This window comes from Salvia splendens, chromosome 7 (genome assembly GCF_004379255.2).
Source record: "Salvia splendens isolate huo1 chromosome 7, SspV2, whole genome shotgun sequence".
NCBI lineage: Eukaryota > Viridiplantae > Streptophyta > Magnoliopsida > Lamiales > Lamiaceae > Salvia > Salvia splendens.
In genome coordinates this window covers 12,010,266-12,031,747 of record NC_056038.1, presented here as the reverse complement: position 1 = coordinate 12,031,747, position 21,482 = coordinate 12,010,266, and the positions used below count along the sequence as shown (strand labels likewise).

The window sequence follows — 21,482 nt, the reverse complement described above, 5'->3', positions numbered from 1 at the left end:
TCGGGGTCGGTGTATTTTTACTCGGATGAGGTGGATTTTCAGTGGAAGGACCAGCTTCATTTGCATCTGAAGGAAGGGGCTTGGAGTGTAGCCCCTTCTTCCTCCTCTCGAACGTCCACCGTCAGTCGCGAGGTCACCGTAGCAGCGGAAATACGAGTACTAGACATACCAGCTCGTCTCCCTTATCCTTGTCGTTCTCCTTCTTCCTTGTCGTTCCCCTTTTCATTTAGGATTTCTTCGTTTGGGCGACAAATATGGTTAGTCAAGTACAAGGCTTCGTCGAGAAACTACTCTAATCCCTCGTCCAGGAATGGGATTCGCCGTCCGATTCGCCGACGATCGAAGTGAGAGGGGAGGGGGAGTGAGAGGGAGGGTGAGGAGGAGACGATTCGATTTTTTTGCTAAGTGTTTGTTTTAATTTTCATTTTGTTTTTAATATATTTTTTTTTTAATATCTTTTTTATTTTATTACAATACATTAGAATAATAATTAATGTATATTATTGAGTTAAAAATCATAATTAACAGCTCTAATCGGTCAAAATCGGGTTAAAAAACCGTTGACCGCTTAAAAATTGACGGAACTGTTAGTGTAGAACCCAATTGTAACCCGAGTTTAAATGTTCAGGATGCAAAAATTTAAAAGATAAAGTATAGACCAAAATTGTAAAATGAACATATATGTCTAGGACCAATTTTGGCCTTTACTTTAGTTTTATAACAAATGTGAGTTGAATAAATTGGTGGAATGTAAGACCTACTTACCATTTAAGATAAAATTGAAATAGGACTCTTATTGTGAGAGAACGAAAAGACAAAATATGATTCTTGTTGTTAGATGGAGGGAGTAATAAATATTTAAAGTGAGAGAGAAAATAATGTTGAGAAAAGTATTCTATATATTATGATCTCTCTTACATTACTATCTCTTTATTTAAACTATGATTATCATTTTTTAAAGAGGCTAAAAAGAAGTGACTCAATTATGTTGGACGGATGAAGTATTAGTGTTAATACGTGAAAAAATGTCAGTTTTATAAGTTTGTGTACGAAAATAACCTACTACTACTTATTTTATAAGAAAAATTAAGTGCTACTACTACCCATGTCCCGCATTAATTGCCAAATTTACTTTTCTGCACTCGTTTTGTAAAAATGATAATAAATAGTTAAATTCGAGAATAGTAAAATAAGAGAGAATAGGGTAGAGAAGAGTTTTCTTTACATTATTCTCTCGCTTACTTTACCATTTCTCGACTTTAACTATTTATTATCATTTTTACAACAATGAGTACAGAAAAGTAATGTTGACTATTGAAGTAAATTATTCTTTTAGTCGACATGTCATGAAGGGATTGGAAATTGCACTTGGTCACACACGTATATAGTACTACTCCCTCCATCCCACTATACGTGTTCCATTTTGACCCGTTATGAAGTTAACAATGTAAAGGAAAGTGAGTTGGTACGTGAACCCCATGTTTATGGAGTATTATTTTTATAATATAATGTGAGAGGGAAATGAGTTAGTGAAATGTAGAGTTCATTACCAAAATAGTAACAAGTGAAGTGAGACCATTAATAAAGAACCGACCAAAATAGAAATTGGACACAAGGAGGGAGTACCACTTTATGCAATAAAATAGTGATACTTTTCTCAATTAATTAAATAGGGTAAACATAATTTTTACCCAAATTTTGGACTTCCTTTTATACAGTATCTCATACTTCAACTATTGACGAATCAGTACTCATGCTATTATTTAAAAAAAATTCAAATCTAGATTGACATAGCACAGGTGATGCGTGCTTCGAAATGGAGTATGTGAATGAATATAATGTTCATTCACCTTGTTTCGATGCAGTAAAACTTATCCTCGTAGAACTTTACATTATACAATTGTGCATATTCATTTCAGAATTTATTTTTAAGCACAGTGTTGCTAGCTAATGCAATAAATCAAGAAAAATATTTAAAGAACATTTCAACGGCTGAGGATATAATGTGGCTGGTTAATTATTACAGCAATAGCAATATTAGTTTACGACTCTATTGACCTCAGGTAAGAGAGCTGGCAACATCGATCACAAACCGGTATTTCACATCCTTCTTCACCAGCCGGTCTAGGGCCTCGTTGCAGTAGTTAATAGGAATCAGCTCGATCTCGGGGTAAACCTTGTGGGAAGCACAAAAGTCCAGCATTTCTTGTGTCTGTTTAGTTCCACCTGTTAAACTTCCCGTAATTGTTTTTGCGCCTATAAAAATCGTGTGTCCGTATGGAGGTCGAGAGCAGAAGTAGTCAACCATGTTAGTCGTACCTAAGTTTCAGGCTTCCCGATGGAACTTCACTTCGCTTGGGAATCCAACCAAAACAAGAACGCCCATGGGTCTTTCAGCAGGGATAGGTATAAATCGAAAGATGTACCTCCGGATGCTGTGTTTATGATGAAATCAAGTGATTTTTCCATAGCCTGCACCGAGATGGGTAAATAATCTCATCAGCCATGGAACTAAACTTCTTGCTCCTCTTTCAAAGCTAGGATGATAAGATTTTACCTTCATCTCCTTTTCATCCGAAGAGATGACAAAATGATCTGCCCCGAGAGATTCAATGCCTCGTCCTTTCTTGGTAATGGAGGTGCTGAAAACTGTAACTTTCACCCAAAAGCCTTGCCAAACTTGACGGCTAAATGGCCAAGCCGCCTAGCCCCATAACCCCTAAGATTTTCCGGGTTGATTCATGTTATGACCGCACCATGGGGGTGTAAACAGTAATTCCAGCACATAGCAACGGCGCTGCTAACTGTGGAGGAATGTTCTCAGGTATCCTGAAGCAGTACCTACAAAGAGAATTAGTTAGTTTAGAGTTATATTTCTTAGTTTCTTTACATCTAACACAATTACCTTCATGAACTACAATGTAGCTAGAATATCCTCCTTTAGTGATGGTACCATCGACATCTACGCATCAATGTGAAGACGGATCCCCTGGCACAATGTACTTCTATTCCACTATCACAATACTCCGCACTGCCTGCAAGAGTTTACATAAGTTCCCACCCCCACACATGCTCACCAACTTTAAAGCGATCAACGTTTGATCCCACCTCCTTGACAATCCCAACAATCTCATGCCTACCAAGTACGGGGATTAGATGTGTCAGTCCATAGACACAGGCAATTAATATTCTAATTACTCCGAAACATCCATACCGGGTACCAAAGGATAATTCGATGACCCATTACGTTCTATCCAGGCAACATCAGCATAACAAAACTCCACAGTATAAACTGCTTATAGAAATATCATCAGCACCAACAGACCTGCACAGATATCATCATGATAGAGATAGAGCGGAACAACGCAAAATTTCACAGCCAAGATAGGGAAAGATAAAATCTTGCAACTGTGGGACTAAAACAAAGAGACAAGCAAGGCTGTTGATTTAGATCACACATAAGCAAATATAAATCCAAGATAAGTTAAAAGATAGAGAGATAGAAAGATACCTGCGACTAAATTGGTAAGGAGAGAGAGTTCCAGAGGAATCTCTGGCTGCCCATCCAAGGCAATCACCATTTGCACTGGCCATTTCACTCTGTAAGCCTAAAGCCACATTAGTCTTTAAAATGTATTGGTAAGAATTCAAATATATCTGCACCAAGTCACTCCGACTAATTTTCTTTTACTCCAAACACTTACATGGTTTTTTTTCAAATATATCTTTGTAATATCTCATACTACAAATTTTTTTTCTCCCATCAGAATCCTCAATTAACCAGTTACACCCAACTATTGTACATTAATCTTTTGAAGAATCAATTCCAAGTACTAAATCTAGGACCAGTGACAGTCTTTCAAATCCCAAGATTAAATCAGCTAACAGATAAAAGAAACAATCTGTGATATTTAAAGTTACTTTCCCAATTCATTCTCCAAAGACAACCAAACACATGCATATAGCAGACTGAAGTAGTCTTCCAATACAATCAATTAACTAAAATCCCAAATAGCAGCGTAACAAAGTGATTAATATTTTGAAAAACATCTAAATGCATGATCGGTGCAAGATATGGTGAAACCAACATAGTCACCAAAAGCAATAAATTAACCCTTTTTCTCACACTGCTCTTCAATAGACCGAACCAGGAGGTGCAACAAATTCAACACAAATACGCAGTGAGAAGTCGATAACATTTACAAAATCATAGAAATCACTGATACTATTAAGGAAGGAAATTACTGATTTATCCGAGTGGATCAAAGCTGTCGATAAACCGAATCATGATTCAAATAAATTCAAACAAGTAGTCCTAGTCAAGTACACCTGCAAATGGATTAAGATTTGATTCGTAAATTACCTGAATCGGAAGGCAAATCGATGAGTCTGGGAAGCGGGAACGACGACTTCTATTGGATGAGACGAAACAAGTGAAATGAGAGTTGCAGAAGGACTAGGAAACCAGATATATTTAATTTATGTTTCTTGTTCTGTTCCATTATTGGTCGGTCCACTATATTAGCCTAAATAATTTTTTTGGTCTTATATACTACTTCAACTAAGTTGAATCATACTCCCTCCGTCCCACAAGAATATGTATTATTTTCTTTTTAGTTTGTCCCACAACAATATACATTTTCCAATTTTGCAAACTCATTTTGCAAACTCATTTTTCTCACTAACAATATTTTAATTACTTTTTCTTTCTACCTCTCTCTTACTTTACCAATTTGCATTAAAAACTCGTGCCGAACCCAAAGTGCATATTCTTGGAGAACGGAAGGAGTATTATTTTTGGATTCCCAAATAAGTTAAGTCGTTTTTTTTCTATAAAAAATAAAACATCTAATCACTCTTATATTATCTCATTATCTACTTTACTCTCTCTTTATACTTCCTACTTTATTCTTCTACACTTTTCAACACAATTTCTTAATATCTGCGTCCAAAAGTTTTTGATTCAACTTAGTTAGAACGGAGAGAGTATTAATTGTCTCGAAAAATATATTTTGGTCCAAACTTAACTTTTTTCCATTAAAACTAGCGGTTAAACGTCTTTGACCAAATTAATATCTTAATTTTAAACTAATTAACTAATTAACTTAATTAATTTAATATTAAAATTCAATAAAAAAATTACTTCAAATAAAATTGATTAAATTAAAAGAAAATTCACTTAATATAAATTTGATTCATATATAATCTCTATGTAAAACTTTGTGAAAAAAAGAGAAGTTTTTCATTAATCATGAGTATTTTACTATAATAGGTATTTCCACATTCTTGAGTGGTACGGGATTTTAGGAGGAGTTGTTAGGTGAAGAAAATAGAGAGAGAAAATATTTGAATATTTTAAAGAGTAGAGAGGAAGAAGGAATTTGTTTCCAAATATATAAAGTAGACATCTTGAGTGAGACAAATTAAAATAAAATATGGACATCTTGAATGGGACGGAGGGAGTATAATTTATAAAGTAATTTTGTGACTATTCGTGGAAACAAATTTCCTTTTTGTTTTTATTCTAAGTAAATTTCCTTTTAATTTAATCAATTTTTATTTTAAGTAATTTTTTTGTAAATTTAATATTAAATTAATTAGGTTATAATTAAGTGATTAATTTGGTCAAACACATTTGACTGTTAGTTTTAATAGAAAAAGTTAAGTTTGGATAAAAACATATTGTTTTGGACCAAAAGGCCCACTTAATGTTAGGACCAAAAATGTTTTTTTTGGACTATGTTTATTATCAGCAACTGCTCAATCCAACCCAACTCAACCATCAACTTTTTCAATATTTAATTAATTTTATCTCCCTCACATCATCTTCCACATTATTAATATTCATCCAATCCAATCAAACATTTTTTTTGATGGTTTATCAATGACCACCCAACTACATCATTATATATTTATTTTTATTATTTTTTATAAGAATACCATTACATGAAATATTGCTATTACACAATAAAATGTAGTATAACAAAACACAATAAATGATAAACTAAAAATTATAAATACAAACAAATAAAAAACATGAAATTATACTATAGCAAATTATAAGAAGAAGGATTTTATAAGGAGAAACGATGAGATATTTATAGAGGATGAAAAATTATAAATTTGGTATAACTTTTATAATTTTTTTTAATATAATATATAAAAGATAAATAAATTTTTTTAAAAATATCAACCAATGAAATTATGCCATTTTGCACAACCTCATCGACTGAATCATCAGAATGACGTAGGCAACCAAATGGTTGGAGTTTGCCCTCCATGCAGTTAAAGAGAGAGGGAGACCAACAATTTCATTTTTTTCTTTTTCCTTTTTTTAATTGTGTAATGACACGGAGGTCGGCTTCCACCAATCGATAAACTTGGTCTTCTATTTATATCACAAAAATAACATTTGGGTTAAATTATACTCCGTCCGTCCACCAATACAATGAGAGTTTTGATCCAGCACAAGTTTTAAGAAATGTAGTACTACAATGTTGGTTGAAAAGGTTACTGAAAGGTGGATCTTATTTTTATAAATTATTTTTATAATAAAATTTGAATGAGATAAAATTAATGGAATGTGGGGTCTATTTCCAAAAGTAGTAAAAAGCAAAATGAGAAGTTTATTGGTGGACGGACGAAAATGGCAAAATGGAAAGTTTATTGGTGGACAGAGGGAATAGTTGACTAAAGTCGCTTTTGGTTTTACACATGTGGTCGTTTTACGAAGTTGGTTCAAAACATTCACTTTTTGAAAATTGACTCCCAAACAAATGAAAACGCCGTCGAAGTAATCAATATTTTAACGGTTTAATCAAAAATTAAAGATCAACGCCTGATTAACGATATTATGAACTAATGGCATAATTAACTAAAATAAAAATAAATAAATAAATAAAAGAAATTACCCACTTCTTGTTTTCTTCGTTGTCTTTTCCTCCACTGTTGCTCACGCGGAGCTGCCGCCAGCCTTACACCGGCTTCACTTGGCCTTCACTCTCCTCGCATCCCCTGTCTAAATATAAATTAATTTTTTTTAAAAATTAAAGAAATATTCTCCCTCCATTTCCTAAAAATAGGCACATGTTTTAATGAAAAATTGATAAAGCAAGATAGAGTAAGAGAAAAAATAGGCCTTGACTCTCCCTCGCTCTCCTCGCATCCCCCGTCTAGATATAAATTAATTTAAAAAAATTAAAAAAATACTCCATCCGTTTTCTAAAAATAGGCACATGTTTTAATGCAAAAATGCAAAATTAGTAAATTAAGAGAGAGTGAGAGAAAAAATGGATAAAATAAGTGAGATGAAGAAATAAAGTAGTGTAATTAGTGTTAGTGGATTGCATGGTCTATTTCCTAAATAAAATTTTTCATTTTTAGAAAACAGACTAAAAAGGAAAGAGTTTCTATTTTTAAGGAACGGAAGAAAGTATCTAATACCGTAAAGTACTAAATAAATAACTTCATTTAGATTTTTAATAATGAACAATAAAATGAAGATCAAGATTTTTTTTCTAGATAATTGATTGGCATTTTATAAAGATCAATAATGATTTAGGGTTTACGGGAGAGTGAAAAACGGATAAAGTAAGAGAAATGAAGAAAAAAATAGTAAAATTAGTATTAGTGGATTGTAGGGTTCATTTTCTAAAATAGAAAATTTAAAAAAATTATACTTTTAAGGAACGGACTAAAATGGATATAATTTCTTTTTTTAGAGCATCTCCAATAGCGGATGAGCGCACCAGGCTAGCCGATTCTTGGCGCTCGCCGGTCCGCTCGTCGAACCATTGCAGCCGGCGAGCGCCAAATCGGCGAGAAAAACGGCGAGCGCACGCCGATTCCTGAGCGCTCGGCGATGCGCTGGGCCGATCTCCTTGGCCGCCATTGCAGGCTCCAGATCGGCGAGTGAGATTTTTTTTTATTTAATTTTTGAAACACTATATATACGCGATTTGGACGTCATTTTCGTTTGCACCACTTGTTTTAACGAGTACTCTCTCTATCTTAATTTTTGTACAAGAGCAACAACGCGAAATGGAGCACAACAACGAGCCTACTCTAGGGACGAGCGGGTTTCAAACTCCGACGGTACCCGCGGGAGGTGGATGGGGTCGGATGCCTGGGTACTACTACCCTTGGCAGCAGATGATGCCCGGGGTGGCATCCGGGGGTGGTATGCCGGGATGACATGGGATGCCGGGGGGTCCGGCGATGCAGGGCGGGCCGGCGGTTTCGGGCGGGCAGGGGGACCGGGGATGCAACCCCCTATGCCGATGATGTCGGGGTGGACACCCGGGATGCAGATGACGCCAGGGTACCCGGGGATGCAGGGGATGCTGGGGGGGATAACGTCTATCGCCCCAGTCTTGATTTTGCTACTGCTGCTTCGCACACATCGACCCCAGCGGAGACTGCAGTTCACTAGGTTTGAGACCTTCTCCTTAGAGGAGTTGGGACTAGATCTCGGGGATGCAGACACTCCCGTTCAAACGGGGGGAGTAGGGCGGGGTCGGGGCGTGCCCAAGAAGAAGAAGGGGAAGAGGGTGGTCGGCGAGTCGTCGCAGCCAGCTGGTGACGACAGCTCGGCACGGAGGAAGTGGACGGACGCGGAGAACGTCATGCTGTCCAAAGGGTGGGTGAGTGTTTGTGATGATCCCCTCGCCTCGAACAATCAGAAGATCGTCAACTTGTGGGCTAAGATAGTAGCAGCCTACAAGGCATTTTGCCCGGAGGGGAGGCCACGCAGCGGGGAGGAGTGCCGGAAGGGGTGGACCGAATCCGGCAAGGGGTCTCCCGATTTCGGGCTTGTACACCAACGCCCTCTGAATGCAGTCCAGTGGCCAAACTAACGAGGACTGCAAGAGGATGGCGGAGAAAGAGTTCCCCGTGCCCGGGCTTTACAAGGAGTTCACCTACTGGAACTGCTACCTGGTGCTAATGGACTCCGAGAAGTGTCGGGCAGGAGTCGATGCTGGCTGGCCGAAGAAGCAGAGCCTGAACTATACCGGTGATTACGCGGCGGCAGCAGCGGCGGTTCCCACGACCTCCCCGAAGATGCGCAAGAGACCCCGTCCCCTCCCGTATTTACTTCGCCGCACTTGTCCGGTTGGTCAAAGGCGGGCGCAACGGGCTCGCCAGAGGTCCGAGGAGATCCAGTCACCATCCCCCACTGTTGGCAGCCCGACAGCCGACCTCGTCTTCTTGGCGCGTCAAGAAACGCGGGCACAGATGTACAAGGTCATATCTGACTGGAAGAATGCCACTGACCCCGAGGAGATAGTGTTTTTCACGCACTGCTCGTGAGTATGCGAGCCGATTTGACTACCGTCGCGGCACAGGTGGGGGGCTCAGATGCGCAGATTTAGGGGTCCCGGATAGCGGCGACAACGGCGACGACGACGACGACGAGGAGTGAGGCGGAGGCGGGGGGGAGGGGGGGCTCGTGCGTGGAGTAGGAGTTTTTTTAAATTAATGTAATTTTTTTTTGTTAATGTACTTTTTAATTAATGTACTTTTTAAAATTTTAATATTATTATTGAATTTTCCCGTATATGTGTTGTAAATTTAATTTCGTATTTTGTGTGATTGTTAATTATTCATTTTTAATAATTTTGTTTATTGTGGCTGGGCTATTGCTTGTCCAGTTGCTTGTTCTGATGATGTGGCAGGAGGAGTTTTAGTGCTGATGATGTGGCAGGAGGAGTTTGTGGCTGGGCTATGGCTGGATTATTTTTATTGGAGATACTCTAAATGGAGGTAGTCTGTTGTTTGAAATTAATGGGAAAAAGAATGATTACAACTTCGACTTTTTACTTTTGTGTAATACAATAATAACGTCTATGGCAATTTTAAGATATTAAAATTGTACTAAAAGTATGAATAAAAGAAATAGCTCTAACATGACTTAACGTTGATCAATATGGTATATCTTACTGAAATCACCATATTGTATATCTTACTGAAACATCTATACTATAACATGGAGTACCTTACAAAAAATGCAATATGAGAAAAAATAATACATTTATCTTATCGAAATTTTTGGCATACCGCATTTTCGGTATGGTGAATCTCTATACTGATTCCACATTGCATTTTCGGCGTACTGAAATTCGGTATATCGTACTTTTATGGTATACTGGATTTTTTACGGCATATCGGTTTACGATACGACATACCAAAATCACATTATTTTGAAAATAACACTCCCTTAGTTCCATAAAAATAAGTCTTTTTTTTTCATTTTGGTCAATCTCATAAAAGTAGTCTACTTTTTTTGGCATATTTATCTCTTTTATGAGATAAACCACATTCTCCACTGACAATACACATATCACCTTATTTTTTGTTTCTCTAATACTTTACCAATTTCGAATTAAAAACATGTGTCGTCCCCAAAATCTCTATTCTTATGGGACAGAGGAAGTATTAAATACAAATACAATGAAAAATAATGTTTCAAAATACTTAGAGAGGGCCCAAATTAATAAATTAGACATATTTTATACTCCATCGTCCCATCAAAGATGATTCACTTTCTTTTGTTATCCGTCCCAACTCCCAACCAAGATGACCCCTTACTTATTTAGGAAATAATGAAGATACAATTACATTTTTTCTATCTTATTTTATTCAACTCTCTTACAGTTAAACTTCCAACAACATTTTCTCTATTATTTTATTCTTCTTTCTTACTTTAAAATACACAACAATATTTTCAATCTCTTCTACTTTGAAACATCAAACAACTTTTTCTCTCTCCTTTAACTCCTTAAAATAAGATTTCATAAAATCTTATGGCGTCCAAGGAATTGGTCATCTTCCTTGAGACGAAGGGAGTACATAATTATATTTACTTCTGAAGGTATATTTTATAATTTAAAATATATTAAATGAAGTAAATTTTACAATATATACTACGAATTCGGTATATACCATGTATGATACATACGATATTTTCGGTATATACTATACTTTACAGTAGATACCGAATTTTAGTATGTTGTGGTATATCAAAATTCATACTGTTACCTTACCAAAATCGTTGGATAAGATATCATACCGTATAAAACACTGCATGCAACTAATTCAGCACAATTTGAATTCATACACCCACCTGTGATAACTCACCAATTTGATTATTTGTTTTACTCGTGCAATTAATCCAAATGTGCATTCCATAAACACCGAATAAAAAGCGATGCATAAATTCCAATGAAATCAGCCCAAACCACAGTAACTGAACTAGTCCATTATTCTTTCAACGTAGAAAATCAATCCTTATTCCAGCAATATATGCCATCATTTCCTACTGAATCAACTCGTCAGAAAACCTTTTACCTTGGTGCCGAGTTCCTAGCAGAAGCTACATGGCTAAAACACTGGTATTTACAGAAGGCGTTGAGTAAAAATTTGCCGAATCTGATCACTAGTGATCGAAATTTCAGCTTGTTTCACCCAGAGGAGTGAGACTTGTGAGCCCGACAAATTCTTCCACATGTTTTACTGTGAGGGCACAACCTGTTCTGATGAAGATGGTTTTGAGAATAAAGCTTTCTTGAATTGCACCACGATCATCGTCATGTTATCACAGCCTTCCAGCCCAGACGATGGTGCCAAACACCTATCAAATACTCTCTCGCACACCACAGAGAGCTTCTTTTCCTGCAAGTTTGTTAATAGTCATGTTTTAGCTTTCCATGAGATATGGATAATGGCTGTGACTGACATAGCAAGGGCTTACAGAGTTCAACTGTTGTTTCACGTAATCAACTGCTTGTTCACTTGACATGCAATCCCTAGCAAAAGAAAGAAAGAAAACCACAAAGGATATGAAGGCAATGAATGTTCTTATTTTCGATTTGAGATTATGAGCCAAAGAATCACCAAGTTAGCAACAGACTGAAACAGAAAATGCATAAAGCACAGTGGAGAACATCTAATGTCTGGACTGGAGCCCCCAAAAGTATTAGATTTTGCACGTTGAATAAAGATACAAGTTTAAGGATTTGCATATACTGTTCGTACACTCCTTCACAAGACGCATCATGTTATTAAAATTGTCATTAACATTTCCTACAGAAAAATTGCATTTATAATGGAAATCACAGCTCTTATAATCTAAAAGAGAACAAAAAGTTAGACAAGAATGTAAGTTGTAATTCCTGTTGGTAACGTAATCTTGTAGTTCCATCTGTTAAATTTTGTTTGAACATTTTCAAAGTTAGGTGTACATAACAAAAATATCATGTCTAATTACCAAAGCCAGTAATTAAGACCACAAATCATATCTCCCATTGTTGTTTTCTCTGAATAAGGAAGAGTAAACATAAACAACATATCCAAAAACCATATTACAAATATCACCTTTTAAAGCAGACTGTATTTTAAAACCAACAGCACATTAGAACTGAACTCTTAGATATCCATAATTATAAACTCTTTAACTATAAAGCTCTTGATATATGTCTTTGTTGTTAACATAACTATGATAACTTTCATATCCTTGATGGGAATACTCGAAAATCATTTCAAAACTCGTGGCATAACAACATGAAATAACAAATAAAAAGATAGCTCTATCATAGATACACAAGATAATCCCATTTTGGGCTAAAAGAAATACATACACCATTTAAAATTAAAATATATACGACATCAGAAAGTCTTACCATATCCCATCACATGCTACTATAAGAAATTCATCATCTTCAGAAAGCTCAACCTATTTGGGGAAACAACAACCAGAAAATATGTCATACTGGCAAATTGATTCCATGACACAGAATGCAAAGGATGTAAAACTTTGCAGTTATTCTTTAAAATTTTCCTAAGAATTACATTAAATATCTCAAAAAGACAGTTAAGTATAAATAAAAAAAATCCACATACCTTAATTATATCAGGGTTTGCTGTGACAATTTGCTTTTCAGCAGGCAATGATCTATTTTGCTTCAACTCCATATCACCTGAAAAGATTTGAAACTATCATCATGGACAGAAAAATATTGGAGCATTACTGCATTCCGTACAGACAGATGGCCGAGTCTGTTTTACATTCTACGTACCAATTGCTCTTGACAGGTTCAAGCTCCCATTGACCCGCCCATATTGTACATACCCACCAGCATCTAATATCCTTTTTTTCTCAATAGCATGATCTGGCTTGTGATCTTTGGATAACTCGAATGCCTGCTAGAAAGTTTCACATTCCATACAGACATGACCCAACATCTCTTGTAAAAATTGATGACCCACAAATGTCACTGCTTATTGCAAAGACATGGCACTCTCTGAACAGAGAATAATACCTAAAATGTTACTCCATATTTTAAGAAATTACCAATTCAATTAAACATCTGAATAATTTTATTCTCTGAAAACTCTAATTTGTGTTAGGGACATTTACTAGGCAGAAACAGTTGAAGGATTTAGAACACCATCACAAATGCATAAAAAGAAAGAACAGACTTCACCTTTCCCTTGCGAGACATGACACATCTGGAGTCACCAGCATTTGCAACAAGCAGTTGATTATTTTGGATAATTGCAATACATGCTGTGCTTCCAGAACTTGGGCCACTGTAATCTGAGGGAGTTCCCTACATTATGGAAGATACAAAGGAACCAGTTAGAGAAAAGAGGTGAGGGAGGCTAGCAGGAAACAGTAAAAACAGGAAATATAATTGATATATAATTATAAACTAAAACAAAACAAATGATAATCCTTTTACGATGCCCTACGGTAAATTACCATCCTTATACTAGATTCGAGACTTAACAATCTGCTCAAACCTCGAGGGAAGGGAACTATATACTATAAGACACCCTAGGAAACTAAAGGACAAAAATTAATAAGATAAAGATAAAGAGACTCCATGATCTCCACAGTCAACTAATCAAGTCTCCATAGAGACTCCATAAAGACCACATAAAGGTTCCATGATCCAGGCTTTTACTCTCCATAGTCAACAAACCTATGATTAACAGAACCCTTGTGTGCAATATATTATTCCCAAAACGTCATCAAATCAAAACATTTATCCTTGTGAATTCAGATCAAGAATGTGACACAATGTGCAGTAAAAAACAGAGGTTCTCATCTTGATAAACTTCAACAAGAATCCAGACAGACTGAGATATCATAAGAAGAAACAGAGAATGAATGAATATAGAGGCGGTGTTTGTTTACTTCCCGAATTCTAATTCTTTCCTTGAGAAATAAAATAATGTTTGGTTAATTCATTCCCTCAAAATGACTTATATTCTCCCAATCTTCTGTCACATCCTATAGCTTTTCTCCGTCCTACCTACTATCACCATATTTACACAACAAAACATCAACATAAGTCTTCAACTAAAATAATCAAAATATAAAAAACAGAGGTTCTCATCTTGATAAACTTCAACAAGAATCCAGACAGACTGAGATATCATAAAGAAGAAACAGAGAATGAATGAATATAGAGGCGGTGTTTGTTTACTTCCCGAATTCTAATTCTTTCCTTGAGAAATAAAATAATGTTTGGTTAATTCATTCCCTCAAAATGACTTAATATTCTCCCAATCTTCTGTCACATCCTATAGCTTTTCTCCGTCCTACCTACTATCACCATATTTACACAACAAAACATCAACATAAGTCTTCAACTAAAATAATCAAAATATAACTTCAGTAGTTTTCATTCCCAATACAATTAATTATATTCAATAGAAACCAAAATTAAATAAACTACTATCAACACACTATTCCAACAAAACGAAATTGATTTGAAATCTACTGTAAAATTGTCACGCCTAATTCCTAAGAGAAATAAATGACTTTTTTTTCTACCTTAAATCTTTCTAGCCCCCAGAAAGATAGATCAGTAACAATTAAAATGCCAACCCAGCATTACTTAATCTTCAAATTCAGGAATGATCAGTTCCAGAAAACATCGGCTGTCATCTTATGCATACCTTTTCTCATAAGGATAGCAAGTAACACAAACTTTACCACAAAATTCACACATAGTTGGATGGGATAATGGAATATGGTTATAGGACAAATGCCTGCAATAGATGAGATAACTCTTTATTTTCTCTTTTGGAAGCTTCGAAAGAGAGAATATTTATTTTAGTATAACATCTGGTTCTATGCATGATAAACAATCTAATCTCCTCAGAAGTTTGACTGACACATGCAAATATAAATTTTTTATACTCTTACTATTTCCATTTTAGAAAAACTAGAGGAATATATATATAATCGAGAAACAAAGCCCCAGTTCTCCAAGGAGTTATATCTTCTGTTTCTGCAATGAGTTATATCTTCTTATGTTTTGTCATATGTTGTTCCTCAGAGGTAGAAAAGGTGCTACTCTATGCACTAGTAGCACAATAGGTCTCACTCCTTATATAATTGTAAGCATATAATGCAGGTCCAAAGAGCATTTAGTAGAAATTTAGTGCATGTTCTGCCTTATTTTATTTTCTTTCACTGCAAATATCACGAACTTTAGTTGTGAAAGGTATCAGACATTTTTTGTTTGTGGCTCAGTGGACAGGGGGCAATGCAAGTAAAGCACTATTTTATTCAATTTTAGAGCAAGAAACTTCTTTAGTCAAATTAGTGCAAGTCGGTGTTTAGCACGTACTTCATCCAAGGACAAGAAATCCTTGCCATTATCTTCTTCAGTCTTTTGTAAATTTTCTACATTACTAGTGGACAAACTTCTTTAGTCAAATTAGTGCAAGTCGGTGTTTAGCACGTACTTCATCCAAGGACAAGAAATCCTTGCCATTATCTTCTTCAGTCTTTTGTAAATTTTCTACATTACTAGTGGACTTGTCCACTTTACCCCTCAGTAGTTCCAACTCCTTCTGTCCTTTTCTTCCACACATCATTTCGTCCATTCTGCACCAGAGAAGAATACGATGGTTTAAACTTGTTAGCATAACAATGATCCTGATAAGAGCTAGGAATCAAGAACCACATTGATCATTTTGATCCATTCATATAAGATATATGATGTATTTTCTTCCAGAACAATGTTTTGAATGTACTAGTGCGTAAAGAACCACATCATTGAACTGTGATAGGAACATCAATATTTTCTTCTGCCATCCAGACAGTGCACTAAAACTGACCCAAGAGACGTTACAGATAGTCTACTGGATGAGATGAATAATCAATACAATACAAAGCCTCAACAGAAATGAAAAATAACCTGAGAAAAGCCTTTCTAACAGAATTTTCGAGATCACCAGCAGCATACGCTTCATCATTCAACACCTGTTGATGGAGAAACTTGGCACAAAATTTGGAAACTTCGTTTCCTGCATAGTTGATCAACCCCAGTTATCAAGAGAAAAAGGTACTAAGCTATAAATCTGTAATAAAATTTAAAGTTAACCTAAGTACTAGATTGTTTTTCCATTAACTTCAAATTGTTCCCATAGCAAATGATGGGTTGTACATTTGCACCAAAAAATATTAAAATATCAGTTCTAAGCCGATTGATCTTATTTTGTAGTATCTAAACTAAACTTCAATAGATACTCTAGATCTTGCATTCTCTTATTACAAGAATTGAGACTCTCTTAATTTCTTGGAAGAATATAATGTGTATATAAACTAAATTTGGGTGGGTTTTTTTGTTAGTTGGCTTAATCTCTCAAGCAGGATCAGGCCCCTTAATGAATACGAACCTCATAAACAGTATGGGTTTCTTAAAAGAAAGTTTCAGTACACCAGCGATTAATCAAAATTTGAGCGGACGCTGTTTTTAAAGGTTAGTGTAGAGCCAACAGTTAAGCTACCTACATCAATAAACCTTTGCAACTACTGCCATAGGAAAAAAAAGGAAAAAAATTACATAAAGATTAGTGTTTACCCCCATGACCATCATAAACTCCAAAGAAAGAGGTTGAATCATCCAAATTAGTGAACGCAGCATGCTGTAAAATAACTCAACCAAGAAAAACAAAAGAACATAAGACCTCTCTTATAAATATATAGAGTTCCCCTTTCCCTCATGAATGATACACATTTACGGAAAAGTGTTCACGACTTGATAAGGCAAAGGAAGTAACATAAACAGTGGTTAAATTTCAAATGTATTTTGGAAAATGATAATCATTCAATCATCTTCTGTTTCTTCTAAAGTCCTAACTGTGGTGGATCCTGAATAATTCAAAATTGCTGTAAAAATATATGAAAAAAGAAACAGAGTAAAAAACATGGTTACATCAATGCTTCACTTTATCCAATCATTTTATTACTTACAGAGAACTTCATAAGCCAGAGTGGTCAGAGAATTTCAGCATTTCAGATAGTGTTCATGGTCATATAATCCATTGCAAACTGAAAGTAACTACAGTAAATATTAGCTAGTAAGTAAAAAGAAGTTCGATTGTTTTGTTCATTTCATTATCATTTAATTAACATACATATTGACTTTTCTGTGATCAAGAGGACAAAAAAGGGAAAGGATCATTCCATGGTTAGGCATAGTTAAAACAGCATCTTGTTAGAAGATATAACCATCATATCATCTTATCAATATGCAGACATCTGACTCACATGCAATCTAGATATTGGGAAACAAAAAATGGTAGTCATAAGCATAACACTAGAGTACATTGGCATAAGCATAACACTAGAGTACCCCCGAGGAGTACTCTAACTTGGAAACGTGAATATCATCACATTTAAGGATAAAGTGGATAAGAAATTAGAAAAGGCAAAAAGCAAACTTTTTTTATGCATGGAAAAACTAAAGCAAGATACAAATATTTTTAAAGTAGAATCAATTACAGCATCTTCCATAGTAGCTCGCCAACCCTGCATAGACGACAATCCATATCTAAGCCTCTCATTTTCACCATCCTCTGAGGCTTTTCCAGTTTTGGGAGTGCTAAGGTATACCCCCATTTCAAACTGCAAGAACAACTAAATAATTTAGCAAACCACAGTAGATCAAAATATGAAATCAAAGTCAGTTTCACCATCTCAGTATTATATTGTTAGCGCCTATATTCTGCCTTATCAGCGAAAGTTACTTTTAATTCAATAAGGTTTGGAGCAAGTTCAAAAATCTAATGTTTTATTTGCAGTTACAAATATAAAATTGCAACCTATGTTAGTATTATCTTTTATATCAATCAGTTTTGTTGAACAATTTTATCTTTTAAAGAAGATTATACTATTATCAATCATTAGAAAGCGAGCAAGACCATTAGGTCTGAATCTTTAAAAATGCAGAGAATCTTAATATCTTCGGTCTTCCTAATGAACTCACCAAGACAGTTTAGTAAGGGTGTTTTCCTAGAGAAGAGAATTACAGCAACAACACTAAGGGGGCTGTTCCCCAAATACATAGGTTTCTACAATCCACGGCATCATGTTTGCAGATTGATTCCTCAATCCTCATCTAGAAACTTATAGTCAACCAATATTCTTGTTTCCCCTTGCATTCTTACTTTCAAGATTTAAGACTTCTACTTTGCACAACAATTCAACATTTTTCAGATGATGGTCCAATCATACCAACTCTATACCTATTAATCGTGAACACTACCATTGTTCTCAATGGTATTATTTATTAAAATGTCAATTTCCAAGTATATAAAGTGCAAAATTTAGTTTCACTTTAACAGTAATTGTCATTTGCTATAACCTGTGATTCTATAACTACATTTAAATTTTTGTTCAATCAAATTAAATATTTCCTTCAAATCTTTAGAAGCTTTTGGAAGAAGGGGTAACACCAAGAAATTACACTATGAGGACACAAATATCAGCCCAAAAATATAATCACGTAACTGACATAAGATACCCCCCAGCGCATACAAATGCATATTCTACACATGTGAAGATGAAATACACCTATCTTAATACTTGATTTCATTATATAAGAAACGGTACGTGTCTAGAACTTTATATACTCAAGTAAATGAAATAACTTTAATCAGAATAACCACAAACATGAAAGTTACATGGGACAAGTTGAACACAATCTTGAGTATTGGTTCTGAGAATAATGTCTAGTAGATAAAACTTGTGCCTCAAGAAAATAAAGCCCTACATACGGGTCTCTATTGAATGAATGCTTCTAAAATAGTTCTTATCATGCTAGGACCCAGAATTATTAGAAATACAGCTTTGTAAAACAGAACAATCTTCTCTTATGGTTGAGAGTTGATGAACATTATGCTCCCAACAATGAATTTGAACTTCGAGATGCCAATGATACTATCACAGCTTCCATGAAATTGATCAATCATTTAACTCTAAGCATACATCTTAGATAGCCAACTAAATTACTCCTTCCAAGCACCATCCACTATTCTATTTGTCAGCAGGCATAAGTTGTCCTTATCCTTCTTCAGTGCACCAAGTAAAGTTCATTTTACTCTTACACATGCACTTCACAATTGGCTAACCTCATGAACTCATAATCTGATTCCATGTTAGTATCTAAGTATGGAGTAACGTAACTTATACAGTGCCTTCATTTCTGCTTAAGATAGCAAAATAGGTAACAAATGTCTTTCTGGCCTTAAAGTTTCTCAAAGAATTTGAAAATCTGGTATAAACTATGATTCGACTTACTTATTTTTGAGTTTCTAATGGGTGTAAAGTTTGCCATCCCCCGCTACTGAACTAAAAGCACACAAGATATAAGTGTCGCCAACACAAATTAATAAAAGCTGAGTGTGTGTTGTAGATATATTGGCAACAATATAGACTATATAAACGAAGAAAACTAATAAGATGTGAATCATCAATGCAATACACTTCAGTTTCGAATATGATTGTACATAAAATCCCCAATTACATATACAATACGCATTCATATGCCTTAAAAACAATCACAGACAATTCCATTGCTGCTAGATTTGAACAGGATACCGGATAACAAAAAGCGCAAACCAATTAGATCAGGAAGATACTAGAAAATGATCGCTAACTAACATCGGAAAAGAAGACGAAGAAATCAAAATCGCAGGGAGAAAATGAAATGGCGTTTGATTGAATCAACAATTTTACAGAGATACGATAATTCGTGATTGAATTGTTTGGAGATTATACGAGCGTACTAACCTCTGGAGAAAAGTGAAACTTAGAGAGTAATTATGATTGATAATTGTGATTTGTGTCGTTTTATACCGCTTTGGGGCTGCGTAAAAAATGGAGCTAAGTAATGTTACGGTTTATGATTAGTTGGAATTGGAATATTGGAAATAATCGGACAGATCTAGTTTATGGCTATCAAATCTTGTTGTAATCATCCATTAGTCAGTAAAAAGTTGGATTAATAGGATGTCACACAAATTCAAATAAACAGAAATTGATTAATTTTTATTTAGGTACCAAAAGTAACAAAAAAAAAGAATAAAAGCTGTGTCCAATTTGAAATACAGGAATTAAGTTTAATGCACGATTAATAAAATAAAAAATATAGAAAAATATAATTAATGTATTTTTAGTGAAAAAATAAGATGATAAGTTTACAAATAAAAATTAATTTTAATAAATAACCAAAATAAAAAAAAACACAAAGACTGTTTTATTGACGAGATAGTACTACTAATAAAGATTATATGGGCTCAAGTTATACCTCACTTATTTGATAAAAATTTGTAAAAATATATGTCTACTTGTACAGGCAAAAGTAAAGGATCAGACATAGGCCCAATGCTGTAGATTCCATGGGCCCATTGGTAACTCGGGTTTAGGTTATTTGCCATATACTTGAATTTATAATTAATTTATAAATGTACTCCCTCCATCTCTAACATGTGTCCACTTTGATCTGATACGAGTTTTAAGTAATGTAATAAAATGTGAGTTGAAAAAGTTAATAAAATGTGAGAATATAAATCTTACTTTTATATACTATCTATGTCCCACGTTACTTGAGTCATTTCTTTTTTGCATTCGTTTTGAGAAAATGATACTAATAAATAGTTAAAGTGGAAAAAGAGTAAAGTAAGAGAAAGAATAATGTAAAAGAAATTCTTTTTGTTTATATTCTCTCTCTTACTTTACTTTTTTTCCACTTTAACTATTTATTACTCCCATCGTCCCACAATAGGAGTCACATTTGGTGTACGCACGAGTTTTAAGAAATGTAAAGAATCGTGAGATAGAAAAGTTAGTGGAATATAGAGTCCACTTTTTTATATTAATTTTATAATAGAATGTGAGTGAAGTGAGTTAGCAGAATGTGGGACCTACTTACCATTTATGATAAAAGTGAAATGTGACTCTTATTGTGGGACAGAGAGTATAATTTTTCCAAAAACGAGTGCAAAAAAGAAGTGACTCAACTAACGTGAGACAAAGAGAGTATTAGAGCATCCTCATCCATGCACTTGCCAAAGAGCATGGATGTGGGACCTGAACCACATTTACTCATTTATAATTTCATGCTCTTCCAGAAGAGAACAACACTCACATACATGCTATTCCGCAAGAGCATGCTCTTACA

The 21,482-nt window shown here is 35.0% G+C and overlaps 1 protein-coding gene and 1 pseudogene across 3 annotated transcripts; both read right to left on the bottom strand.

The window, feature by feature from the left end:
- Positions 1-1,993: 1,993 nt before the first annotated feature.
- Positions 1,994-4,501, bottom strand: LOC121742268 (annotated as a pseudogene).
- Positions 4,502-11,127: 6,626 nt separating this feature from the next.
- On the bottom strand, positions 11,128-20,229 carry LOC121742270 (probable protein phosphatase 2C 60). 3 transcript variants are annotated; one of them, XM_042135363.1, is made up of 11 exons: positions 20,093-20,229; positions 17,804-17,926; positions 16,881-16,944; positions 16,215-16,323; positions 15,760-15,901; positions 13,482-13,607; positions 13,074-13,197; positions 12,898-12,974; positions 12,678-12,730; positions 11,750-11,804; positions 11,128-11,670 (listed from the first exon to the last, which is right to left on the bottom strand). In XM_042135363.1, the coding sequence occupies exons 2-11, from the start codon at positions 17,918-17,920 to the stop codon at positions 11,509-11,511; spliced, it is 1,029 nt and encodes a 342-aa protein (XP_041991297.1). In that variant the 5' UTR covers positions 17,921-17,926; positions 20,093-20,229; the 3' UTR covers positions 11,128-11,508. The 3 variants fall into 3 exon arrangements, with proteins under 3 accessions (XP_041991297.1, XP_041991298.1, XP_041991299.1); XM_042135364.1 differs by lacking the exon at positions 20,093-20,229 and adding an exon at positions 19,964-20,083; XM_042135365.1 differs by lacking the exon at positions 20,093-20,229 and adding an exon at positions 19,901-19,921.
- Positions 20,230-21,482: the final 1,253 nt, after the last annotated feature.

Excerpts from the sequence above, each read along its gene's own strand:
- LOC121742270 (XM_042135363.1), bottom strand. The coding sequence starts at position 17,920 with ATGGGGGTATACCTTAGCACTCCCAAAACTGGAAAAGCCTCAGAGGAT. Across the intron at positions 16,324-16,880 it reads AGTTTATGATGGTCATGGGG|GAAACGAAGTTTCCAAATTT; the intron begins GTAAACACTAAT and ends TCAACTATGCAG. Across the intron at positions 12,975-13,073 it reads GAACCTGTCAAGAGCAATTG|GTGATATGGAGTTGAAGCAA; the intron begins GTACGTAGAATG and ends AAATCTTTTCAG.